Here is a 13,319-nt window from a genome sequence, read left to right as displayed (position 1 = left end):
AAGTATCCCAATCAAAAGAGTCCCAATCACTGCCAATCCTTCGGGCGGCTTTTCAGCCTGTCGCCCTGCCAAAACTGGTCAGGGGTTGCATGGGTTTCCATCTAAATGAGATCTAGACTGGTAGTAGAAGCTGGGCTATTCCTTTTGGAGCAGAACCAAGTCAAATTTACCTATGACTGGTCACTGTCTGCAGTGGCACCGTGGGTGGAAAAATGATGGATTGGAATGAAACAGAGTAATAACGCGTTGTTGACCTTACTTGAAGAATTCTATCCATCAGACTTTCAAGGATGTGCTTTAGAAATGCAAAATACAGAACCTCCAGTGAAAGGCCACCACTTCATGGACAGTCGTGAGATAAGGATGAGTGAAACCTGAACCAAGCCAAAGAGATGTGGAAGGGTTGATGCCAATCAGTGGTCGAAGTGGGGGGCGGGAGGGTCTAAGTGGCACGACGTGCCCATAATTTTTTAATTTTAGAAAAACCGTTCCTCTACATTTTTAGATCGATCCTGGGCAGAGCATGCGCTGCTGTGCGAGGCATGCTGTATTTGAGTATAGACTTGAAGCCTCACCCACTCTCCGCCCATATTTGGCATTGGCTTGTATTAATGTCCTTCGAAAATGCTGGCTTCTAATTTGTTAATAGGATTGTTAGTCCCTCCTTAGTACCACTTTGTCTTCATTTGTAACCTCCCATGAAGACTGGGCCTTTTACTTCGGTAGTCTGTAAGCACTTTTTCTGTAATGCGTTTCCCCTACTGCAGGCAACACATGCTTTCCTGCAACATTAAGTGCACCATGCACGCTTTCACTTTCCAAGCAACCCGGGACAATGGCGGCCGCTTTTTTAATGAAATAGGTCTCAGATTTATAAGGGTTTTAATTATTGGCATTGTAAATGACAGTACCTTTTATTTATGTGTTAATTTTCAAAACAGATAAATAAAAGGCATTGTCATTTACAATAGCTTAAACTCTCGCAAATGCGAGACCTATTGCATTGCAAGTGCTTGTTGTGAGAAGACAACCGTCCCAAAATGGTTAATTCCGAGAGATGAAATGCTTCAGTTGAAGTGTCATTCAGAGATTATCCTGTGCTATGAAACCAAAGGAGTGGCAGACAGCTAAACAAGCCTTCTTGCCTGGGTGTCTGATTCCCTGAAAGAAATATAAATGGGTGCAACTCGTCAATCTGCAAACGTAAAGGTAGGTTAGAAAATCAACTGAGGCTTCCTGGTGATACAGATTTATTCTTTTTGATTGGTATTGTAAAGGAGTTACCAGCTGAGCTGTAAAGTGTGTGCTTTTAAAGGACGGTTATAACAAATAAGTACACTACGTACAGTCTGAGTATGACTAAAATCTAACTTTTTATATCTTAAACATTTGTGCACATTTTTTAGCAGCCTGTTGTATACTGGGTGATTTGCAAGTTTAAAATATTGACTTTAAAAGTTCACAATGCTTTCTGTAACTTGCATTTAATTTTCATTTAATCTATGCATTGTTTTTATATGTAGTTACCTGAAGATGAAAGGCCGAAAATGTACAGAATATTTTTGGGCCACACCTTTGACCATGCCCCCACACTGACTCACTCCGCCCCTTTGCTTGCAGCATCACAGGCCCCATACTTTTGTTAATGCACCTCGACCACTAATGCCAATTACGTCTTGGAAATGGTTTTATGTGAAATCTTTCAATGCCAATTTTCCAGACACGGTTGTAATTCCATTGAGTGCACTTGCCCTATTTATGAGATGGCCGTTAAACACTGACGCGTGCGCCAACTCCTTTTCCTGCATAAATCGGAATTAGGAGCAGTGTGATAAATGTTTCAATCGTCCTCTCTTTCCTTGTTTGGTCATTTTAAACTTGATAACACCCTCTGGGCATTGGTTGCACCTCATTAGAACCAGTTTAATACCCAAATATAGCAATAAGCAATAGAAAGGTGACCAGTACGGCTTTGCAAATGGCTGAGCTTTCAAACATTTATTCCCGAAGCTTCCCTGATCACCTCCCGATTAGTATTAATGTGGTTCTCGGGTGCTTTTACTAGAATATAATTTTCATTTTGAATTGCAATTTTCAGAATCTTGAGTAATCTCTAACAGAGACGGGTGTGATAATACTCAAGGTAGCCAGATGCACAGCTACGCGTTTCACAGGGATTTAAAACTGTGCATTCTATGGCCCCGATTCACAGAATGAACTTAAGACTCAATCCTAAACTTACTACTATTTTGGTATTCACAGAATGCACTTACTACTTTTGGTGTTCACAGAAGTTAGGAGTTTGTCTTAAGTCTGTCTTAAGTCTGTCTTAAGTTAGATTTAATACAAAATCCTAACTTCTGTGAATACCAAAAGTAGTAAGTGCATTCTGTGAATAAAAAAATAGTAGTAAGTTTAGGATTGAGTCTTAAGTTCATTCTGTGAATTGGGCCCTATGTCTTTGGAATCTGTGGGATCTACAAATGTCTTTCATTTTCCCACTGATAAGGATTAAACTCTTTACAGTTTCTCTGTGATGTGCTATTGTCTTCAGCTGTGTCTCTTCCACAAAATCTTAGAATCTGCATGACACTCTTTGGGGCATATTTACAACAAAATGGAGAGTGGCGTTAAGCAAACATTGATAACGACACGCTTCTCCATTATGAAAACGAAGGGATGCGCCGTATTCACAAGAATGTGGCGAACCCCTGAGTTTCTCTCAGCGCTGGCACTGAGTTTAGCTGCCTAGAGGCAACGCAGGCCCTTACACCACAGTGCAAGGGTGCCTGCATTGGGGGAAATTATTGTTTATGTGCAGGAAGATGTGCCTTCCTGCACATAGACAATCATTTATGGTTTTTTGAAACTTCTATGTGTGCAATGCAGCACACATCGAAGTTGCAAATCTTCTTTTTTTTTTATTGTTTATGTGCAGGAAGGGGCACCTTCCTGCACATACACAATCAATGGCAATTTTCTGTTTCTATATGTGCCGCCTTGTGCAAGCACACATAGCAAAAGCGAAGAGAAATAAAGCGTTTCTCCTCGTTTCACAGGTTTTCCCTGCTCACCGCAACACCCATTGCCCTCCCCTTTCACGCTGAATACAGCATGAATGGGTGCCTTATATACAAGGCAGCGTTAAGCCAAAGACGAAGCACCTATCGCCACCGCAAGGCCTCGTAAATATGCCCTTTTGTGTCTTCTTCAGTTCCCCCCTCATAAGAGTCTACGAAGGTGTATCACAACCCTTATTTTGCCTATACAATGTACAAATTGCTCCAATATGCTGTGAGATGAAGGCCACACTTTTCAAAAAGCTAAACAAATAAGCATGCACCGTAGGGTACAGATGATAATATTTCAGATCTCCCCACTAAATGGCCTAAGACAACAAAGGGAAGAGTGGAGAGATGCGCCCAGCAGAAAAAAGAGATGTCTCCTAGCCACGTGCTCAGTGCAGCTGACACAAGACAGGAAGGGAGGGAGGGAGTGGGAAGACTGCAGGAAGGAAACATGCATTTGAGAACAAGATGGCGTGCACAGGTGGGCAGCCTAGAAAGGTCAAAGACTGAAAGGTGGGCCCTGAGGCAGGAAACATCTCCATGGAGAGTGTATATATGCATATATACAGAGAAAGACATTGGAGGTAAGAGACAACAGGAAGATATAACAAACATTCACCCAAAGACTCCAGACTGCTCTCAAACTGGCTAGACAGTAAGCCACCGAATGATGGGCATGCAAGAGTTTGAAGGTAGGAGGAAGAGCTGATCATCCGTTCAGAGGCCCCTCCGCTGGGACTATCCACTGGCTCACATGCACTTGAATACCCTCACCCCACCACTATCACCCTTCATAAGGAGAACTCACTAGTGACATATCTAAATGTATCCATACGGTCACAGCCAGAAGACCATACTTCCCCCCTCTGCAGAGCCCCCGCCTTGACAACCCCAAAATACACAAACAAACCATTACCCTGTGAGTCCCAACAGGACCGGAAGGCCTAGAAAGTGGTGGTTGGCGATCTATTCAAAATCCGTTCAAGTGTGGTTGTGACTTATATAGTTCGGGCTGGACTGTTCCCATTTTGCACAGGGTCAAGACTGTTTGCATATGGCTGGGTTCAAACTGTAATGGTGTGGAGAACAAAAAAACGATGGATTTAGGCCCAGATCTCTGTACTGGGGTGAATGTATGACATTGTTCTGCATTCTGTTCATCAATTGTTGTTTTCGCTTCGGAGGGAGGCACAATGCTGCACTATAATGAGGCGTTACTTGAAGAGAACTGTCTCAGATATTCAAATGCCAAACGTGGAATCAATGCAGATAGAGGTGGGCATGTTTCACACACCAAGCCCCTCCCCCCATCCTCCACCACCACCTCCAGCACTAGAAGCCTCAGTCTGGCACCGGTCGTGGGAGGAGTCCCTGGAGTAGCGCTTGAAACCCTGTCCGCAAGTACAGAGCGCTGGATGCATGGAGGACCACCTGAGGCTGTGCAGACACAAATAGTGAATGAATCTAGTAAGCAAGGTGTTGTAAGTAGGTTACATAGGTAGCAGGACAAGTCTTCAGGTAATTAAGATATATTTATTAAGTTAGACAGGATAAGACAGCAGAGCAGTAACCCCCAGCTGACCAAACCAACTGCCACGGTTGGAATCCACACACACCAGCTAGAACACACTTAGGTACTGTGGGAGATAGAGAAGGTAGGAAAACTAAGAAAGGACTACAGACACCAAGTAGTCATATTGAACCAAGTAAGAATATACAACACAAGGGTTCAACTGGAGACCCCATGGGCTCTGGGGGTGAAGAGGCGGCAGACAGTGCATCAACAGTTGAGGCTTCCATCGCGTTATGAAGCCCAGGTCTGCACCTAGAAAAACGTCTCTTGACACAGAGATGGGGGTAAAGTCAGGAGCCTGTGTCCCTCCTGAACTCTACGTTACAGAGCTCTAGGGCTGGTACACGAGCCCAGAGACCCTGCCCAGGCTCCACAAGTGTCTCTCATTGGTTGATACATTACCTCAAGCTCCTTTGCTTCCAGACACGTGCTGGCCCACAATAGACCTGATCTTACCAAGAAGGAACCAGGACCCACGAAACCCTACTGCCCCTCAGGGGCTGACAACACCAGCCATCACCTCAGAGGTCTGGGGCCAGAGCCACGCGGCTCCTCACTGGAATGCCCTCCCATCGCCAGGCCATACCTCAGGACACCTACTCACGTCTTACCACCCCTAGACACACCTCACTACACCTACTCACATCTTACCATTCCTAGGACACACCTCAGGACACCTACTCACGTCCTACCACCCCTAGGACTCACCGCAGGGCTCCTACTCACGTCCTCCCACCCCTAGGATACACCATAGGACACCTACTCACGTCCTACCACCCCTAGGACACACCACAGGGCTCCTACTCACGTTGTACCAACCCTAGGACACATCGCAGGGCTCCTACTCATGCCCTCCCACCGCCAGGCCATACCTCAGGACACCTAATCATGTACTACCACCCCTAGACACACCTCAGGACACCTACTCATATCTTACCACCCATAGGACACACCGCAGGGCTCCTACTCATGTCCTACCAACCCTAGGACACACTTCAGGACACGTACTCACGTCCTACCACCCCTAGACACACCTCAGGACACCTACTCATGTCCTACCACCCCTAGGACACACCGCAGGGCTCCTACTCACATCCTCCCACCCCTAGCACACACCTCAGGACACCTACTCACATCTCCTACCACCCCTAGGACACACCGCAGGGCCCCTACTCACGTCCTACCACCCCTTGGACACACCTCAGGGCTCCTATTCACATCTCCTACCACCCCTAGGACACACCGCAGGGCTCCTACTCACATCTCCTACCACCCCTAGGACACACCGCAGGGCTCCTACTCACGTCCTACCACCCCTAGGACACACCTCAGGACTCCTATTCACATCTCCTACCACCCCTAGGACACACCGCAGGGCTCCTACTCACATCTCCCACCACCCCAGGACAAACCTCAGGGCTCCTACTCACATCTCCTTCCACCCCTAGGACACACCACAGGGCTCCTACTCACATCTCCTACCACCCCAAGGACACACCGCAGGGCTCCTACTCACATCTCCTACCACCCCTAGGACACACCCTGCAGGGCTCATACTCACATCTTCTCCCACCCCTAGGACACACCGCAGGGCTCCTACTCACATCCTAACACCCCTAGGACACACCGCAGGGCTCCTACTCACGTCCTACCACCCCTAGGACACACCGCAGGGCTCCTACTCACATCTCCTACCACCCCTTGGACACACCTCAGGACTCCTACTCACATCTCCTACCACCCCTAGGACACACCGCATGGCTCCTACTCAGGTCCTACCACCCCTAGGACACACCGCAGGGCTCCTACTAACATCCTACCACCCCTAGGACACAGCATAGGGCTCCTACTCACGTCCTACCAGCCCTAGGACACATCACAGGGCTCCTACTCACGTCCTACCACCCCTAGGACACAGCACAGGGCTCCTACTCACGTCCTACCACCCCTAGGACACAGCACAGGGCTCCTACTCACGTCCTACCACCCCTATGACACACTGCAGGGCTCCAATTCACATCTCCTACCACCCCTAGGACACACCGCAGGGCTCCTACTGACGTCCTACCACCCCTAGGACACTCTGCAGGCTTCTTCTCACTTACTACCACAACACCGCATGGCTCCTACTCCCGTCCTACCACCCGTAGGACACACCGCATGGCTCCTACTCACATCCTCCCACCCCTAGCACACACGTCAGGACACCTACTCACATCTCCTACCACCCCTAGGACACACCGCTGGGCTCCTACTCACGTCCTACCACCCCTAGGACACACCTCAGGGCTCCTATTCACATCTCCTACCACCCCTAGGACACACCGCAGGGCTCCTACTCACATCTCCTACCACCCCTAGGACACACCGCAGGGCTCCTACTCACGTCCTACCACCCCTAGGACTCACCTCAGGCTTCTTCTCACTTACTACCACAACACCGCATGGCTCCTACTCCCGTCCTACCACCCGTAGGACACACCGCATGGCTCCTACTCACATCCTCCCACCCCTAGCACACACGTCAGGACACCTACTCACATCTCCTACCACCCCTAGGACACACCGCTGGGCTCCTACTCACGTCCTACCACCCCTAGGACACACCTCAGGGCTCCTATTCACATCTCCTACCACCCCTAGGACACACCGCAGGGCTCCTACTCACATCTCCTACCACCCCTAGGACACACCGCTGGGCTCCTACTCACGTCCTACCACCCCTAGGACACACCTCAGGGCTCCTATTCACATCTCCTACCACCCCTAGGACACACCGCAGGGCTCCTATTCACATCTCCTACCACCCCTAGGGCACACCGCAGGGCTCCTACTCACATCTCCTACCACCCCAGGACACACCTCAGGGCTCCTACTCACATCTCCTAGCACCCCTAGGACACACCACAGGGCTCCTACTCAAATCTTCTCCCACCCCTAGGACACACCGCAGGGCTCCTACTCACGTCCTAACACCCCTAGGACACACCGCAGGGCTCCTACTCACGTCCTACCACCCCTATGACACACTGCAGGGCTCCAATTCACATCTCCTGCCACTCCTAGGACACTACTGCAGGCTTCTTCTCACTTACTACAACAACACCGCATGGCTCCTACTCACGTCCTACCACCCGTAGGACACACCGAATGGCTCCTACTCACGTCCTACCACCCCTAGGACACACCGCAGGGCTCCTACTCACATCTCCTACCACCCCTAGGACACACCTCAGTGCTCCTACTCACATCTCTTACCACCCCTAGGACACACCGCAGGGCTCCTACTCACATCTCCTACCACCCCTGGGCCACACCTCTCCGAGCCGATGGCTCCTTACTGTCATGTCCTACCACCACTAGTGTCACAGTTCCAGGATCTTTAGTACCAGATCACATTTCACCACTAGGCCTCACCTCTTAGTGCTGTGGTCAGAGCTTAGGACTTCTTACTGAAATGTGGTTTCACTACTAGGCCGCACCTCTTAGAAGACAGGTCTCCTTACTGACAAGTGCTGCCACCACTAGGTGTCACCTCCTAGCGCTGAGGTCAGAGGCACAAGCTCCTTACTGAGCTGTCCAGACACCACTATATGCTTCATTCTCATACCCTGGGCTCCTTATTGGCATGTCCTTTCACCGCTAGGCCACAAAACATAGACACCCTGGCCCCTTAATATAACGTCCTACCACCACTCGCCTTCAGCTCCTAGAGCACCATGCTACTTACTGCCATGTCCTTCCACTAATAGGCCACACCTCTCAAAGCCTGCGGCTCCTTACCAGCATATCACACCACCACTAGGCCACGCCTGCACCTCTCCTAGATCCTTACTGACATGCCATACCACACCTGCCCGATCTCCTGGCTCCTTACTGACATGTCTTGCCACCATTAGGTCCCATCTCCCAAAGCCCCCGGGTCCTTACTGGCATACCTTTCCGCCACTAGGCCACAACTGCAGGGCAACTGGCTCCTTACATGGCCTCCCATCACTCTGCCTCACATCTCAAAGCCCCTGGCTACTTGATTACACGCCTCCCACCACTAGGTCTCTTCTCCCAAGGCCCCGGGTCCTTACTGGCATACCTTTCCACCACTAGGCCACAACTGCAGTGCAACTGGCTCCTTACTGACATGGCCTCCCATCACTCTGCCTCACATCTCAAAGCCCCTGGCTCCTTGATTACACGCCTCCCACCACTAGGTCTCTTCTCCCAAGGCCCCGGGTCCTTACTGGCATACCTTTCCACCACTAGGCCACAACTGCAGGGCAACTGGCTCCTTACTGACATGGCCTCCCATCACTCTGCCTCACATCTCAAAGCCCCTGGCTCCTTGATGACACGCCTCCCACCACTAGGTCCCATCTCCCAAAGCCCCCAGGTCCTTACTGGCATACCTTTCCGCCACTAGGCCACAACTGCAGGGCAACTGGCTCCTTACATGGCCTCCCATCACTCTGCCTCACATCTCAAAGCCCCTGGCTCCTTGATGACACGCCTCCCACCACTAGGTCCCATCTCCCAAAGCCCCCGGGTCCTTACTGGCATACCTTTCCGCCACTAGGCCACAACTGCAGGGCAACTGGCTCCTTACATGGCCTCCCATCACTCTGCCTCACATCTCAAAGCCCCTGGCTCCTTGATGACATGCCTCCCACCACTAGGTCTCTTCTCCCAAGGCCCCGGGTCCTTACTGGCATACCTTTCCACCACTAGGCCACAACTGCAGGGCAACTGGCTCCTTACTGACATGGCCTCCCATCACTCTGCCTCACATCTCAAAGCCCCTGGCTCCATGATGACACGCCTCCCACCACTAGGTCTCTTCTCCCAAGGCCCCGGGTCCTTACTGACATGTCCTGCCACCACTAGGTCCCATCTCCCAAAGCCCCCAGGTCCTTACTGGCATACCTTTCCGCCACTAGGCCACAACTGCAGGGCAACTGGCTCCTTACTGACATGGCCTCCCATCACTCTGCCTCACATCTCAAAGCCCCTGGCTCCTTGATGACACGCCTCCCACCACTAGGTCTCATCTCCCAAAGCCCCCAGGTCCTTAATGGCATACCTTTCCGCCACTAGGCCACAACTGCAGGGCAACTGGCTCCATACTGACATTTCCTCCCACCACTAGGCCACACCTGTCAGATCCACTAGCTCCTGGCTGGAATGTCCTTCCATCACAAGGCCAGGCCTCTCAGAGGTAGGTTCAGGCCGAGGGCTCTTTGTGGGCCGAAATATGACCTCAATAGAGCTCACTCTTCCAGGCTGGGTTTGCATTGCTGGAGCTCTGAGGTCTGTAGCTGTCAGTTACACCTGCACGTGTTCTTATCACTATTATTTATTTTATTTTTATTTATGTCATTTGTAAAGCGCCTGAATCACCCCAAATGGGGTATCTCCGCACTAGGGCGAGACGAGGTAGGAATCAGTGATTAGCAGAGCAATGAGTCAGTGATTAGAAGAGCAGGGATTTTAATTTTTTTTTTCTGAGGGACATGTAGTTAGTAGAGATGCGAATATGCAGGGGAAGTTGATTCCAGAGTTTGGGGGCAAGGTAGAAAGAAGATCTACCTCCCATTCTGGTTTGTTTGATGCGAGGTATGACGAGAAGGCCTTTTTCCTCACAACGGTAAGAATGCCAAAAATGTAAGTGAATAGAGAAGGGTCATAAACAGGATATAAAAGTCTGTGGTTTGATCTTATATCGTTGTGATATCTTATATTATTGTGTGTGGTTTTTGTTGTGTTTGTCTGGTTTTCGCCATCATCTTGTGTCTGTTTATAATAAACGCAGTAGTGTAGCTTCTCTATTTTTAGGGCTTATTTATGAATGCGCCAGTATTACCAGTGTCGGTGGATTTACAAACAATTATTGGGCAATTATGATTCTTTGGTTCTGGATGAGGAAAGCATCCGGCACCCAGAATTATCCATCACCCATGTCTTTTATTGTCACTTGTTAGCCGGTGGATATAATACGGGATTGGAGAGGCAGGTTCCGGTACCCGGTGCGGTATTACCGGGTGCACAATCTTATGTGGTACAACTTGTGATAGTGCAGATTGGTATTTACACAGGAAATCTTCTGAAAACATGTTCTGCACAGCTCGTACCGAGGTCACATAGTCAAGGAGCAGGTGGCACTAATTCTCTTAAGTTACTTGCGTTCTTTTTGAGACTCAATATATGCAGGGAATGTATTTTAATGAAAACAGGTAACTGTAGTAGAGTTAAGGGTGCATGCAACGCACTTACCACTACCTCCCCGCTCTCGTCTGGTGGTGTTGGCGTGGGTGTGGTGGATGCTGACCACAGCAGCGTGCAGAGCACCAGCATTGGCCGCAGGATCGCAGTCTCGCCACGGCTCCGGTGCCCACCCCAGGAAGGACCGGCACAACATTGGCGACCCATCCTCCCCAAGGATAACCAGCTTTAGGACCAGGGGCTTGTTTTCACTTTCTGCTGGTGCTCAAGGTTATTGCTGCTTTTATGTTTTCTTTTCCCAACCCATCATGTTGTTCAGTATTTTTCTGAAGAACACTTGGTTCTTTTCAGTCTTTTCCCAAAGGACAGGTGGTTATTATAAGTGTCGTTCCAAAGGCCAAGTGGTTGTAATCATTCTCTTTCTGAAGAACAGGTGGGTGTTTTCAGTTTCTTCCTGAAGGTGAAGTGGTTATCTGTACCTTATTCTTGCAGACCGAGTGACTGTTTTCAGTTTCTTTCTTAAGACCAGGTGAGTGTATTTAACTTCATTATGCAAGCCAGGTGGTTGTTTTCAGTGTCTTTCTGAAGATCTTCTAAAGCCAAATTGTTACAAATAGTATCCTTTTGAACACGAAGTGGTTGTTTCAAGGTTTCTCGTGAACACCCTGTTGTTGTTTTCAATGTATTTTCGCAAGCACTATAGTTTTGCCTGGTTGTGGAAGTTTCTTTCAAAATGTCAGGGTGTGTTCGGTTTCTTTCTAAAGACCAGATTTTCGCAGTTCATTCCTGAAGACCACACAGTTAGTTTCAGTGCTGTCCGCTTCTTTCTAAAGTGCAGGAGTGTGTCTTCGGTGTATTTCTGAAGGTTGATTAGTGTGCAGTGGTTGATTTCAGATCCTTAATGTTTGCCATGTGGTTCCTTTCACCTTCTTTCTAAAGATCTTGTGGTGGTTCTCAGTCTCTTTCTGAAATGATGGAGGTTGCTTGCTGTTTCTTTCTGAAGACTCAGTGGGTACCTGGAGATTCTTAAAGAACACAGGTGGTTGTTTACTACTTGCATTCCAGTGGTTGTTTCCAGCTTTCTTTTTACGAGCAGGCTGGTCCTTTTAATGTATTTCTGAAGAGCATGTGACTTTAAACAACTTCTCCCTGAAAACCACGCAGTCCTTTTCAGTTTCTTTCAATCTGTTGAGTGAAATTCTGAAGGACAGGAGGTTGTCTTCATTGTCTTGGTCAAGAGTATGTAGTCGTTTGTTAAATTAAGCTCCGGTGGTTGTTCTCAGCTGTCGTTTTAAGACCAGGAGATTGTATTCCGTTTCTTCCGAAGGATCAGGTGGCCCAGGAGTCGGATGTGAACATCCTCCAGGGCTGGGGTGCGGAGCTCCCCAGATGCTGCCCGTCCGTGGCTTTGCAGCGTGCTCTGCAGACGTGAAGTTGTGTTTGGCTGGTGGGGTGTTGGGGGCGTCCCGGGAGTTGGTGTTTTATTTTAGCAGCAGGAGTGGTGCGCTGACCGCGCTCTCTGGGCGGCGGCGTGCGGCGGTGCGGGCGGCCGAGGCACGGAGGGCTTCCCCGCCCTGATGTGGGGTAGCCCGGCTCCAGCTGTTGGAAGACGGCGCTGTCCGCGGAGCTCAGCTGCTCGGCTGCCTCCGGTCCCCCTCTGAGGTGCTGGTGTTGTTGTTCTCCGCGCCAGGGCTTGGAGGGCTGGCTGGCTGCCCCCTCACACAGCTGGGAGCCTCCCATCCCACATCTGCAGGGGCTGATTCCAGAGCGCCTGCTAAGAGGGAGGAGTGGGAGGGAGGGGGCGAAGAAGGAAGACATGAATGAAGAAAACAATTACAACCCAAGGCAAAAATGAAGAACCATACAGCAATACGAAAGAAAAACAGAAGAACAGAAGAAAGAAATACAGAAAGGCAAAAACAGGAAACAAAAAAGAAGAGAAATATCAAATAGCAACGTACACATGAAATGCACTTAAAGACATGTCAGAGCCTGAGGCAGCACATCGAAGGGTCTCGTCTGCTGAAGTCTGGAACTAACCACAGTGCCACAAGGACATGGCAGAACTGCACACCAGCTTGACAAACCGGCTTCAGTCCTAATCTCCCTTCATTACCCTACCCTGCACTAACTGCACTTCACCTCAGCCAGCCACAGTCCTAACTGCACTAACCGCACTTCACTGCACCCAGCCCCAGCAGTACCCTGCACTAACTGCACTTCAACTCAGTCAGCCTCTTCCTACCTGCTTTAACTGCACTTCACCTCACCCAGCCTCAGCCCTACCCTGCACTAACTGCACTTCACCTCAGCCAACCGCAGTCCTATCTGCATTAACTGCACTTCACTGCACCCAGCCTCAGCACTACCCTGCACTAACTGCACTTCACCTCACCCAGCCTCAGTCCTACCTGCACTAACTGCACTTCACCTCAACCAGCCTCAGTCCTAACTGCACTAACTAC

At 49.7% G+C, this 13,319-nt stretch overlaps 1 protein-coding gene across 1 annotated transcript in view; it reads right to left on the bottom strand.

Moving 5' to 3' along the window:
• The window catches only part of LOC147734929 (matrix metalloproteinase-17-like), a 173,475-nt gene extending 161,199 nt beyond the window's left edge, over nucleotides 1–12,276 (bottom strand). The window contains exon 1 of the mRNA XM_086953108.1: nucleotides 10,906–12,276. Coding sequence (XP_086809234.1) covers nucleotides 10,906–11,061 — 156 coding nt within the window. The 5' untranslated portion in view covers nucleotides 11,062–12,276. The remainder of the gene's footprint in view (nucleotides 1–10,905) is intronic.
• Between the last annotated feature and the right edge of the window lie 1,043 nt (nucleotides 12,277–13,319).

Source organism: Lissotriton vulgaris, chromosome 1_2 (genome assembly GCF_964263255.1).
Source record: "Lissotriton vulgaris chromosome 1_2, aLisVul1.2, whole genome shotgun sequence".
NCBI classification, from domain to species: domain Eukaryota; kingdom Metazoa; phylum Chordata; class Amphibia; order Caudata; family Salamandridae; genus Lissotriton; species Lissotriton vulgaris.
This window is presented reverse-complemented; position numbering and strand designations above follow the sequence as displayed.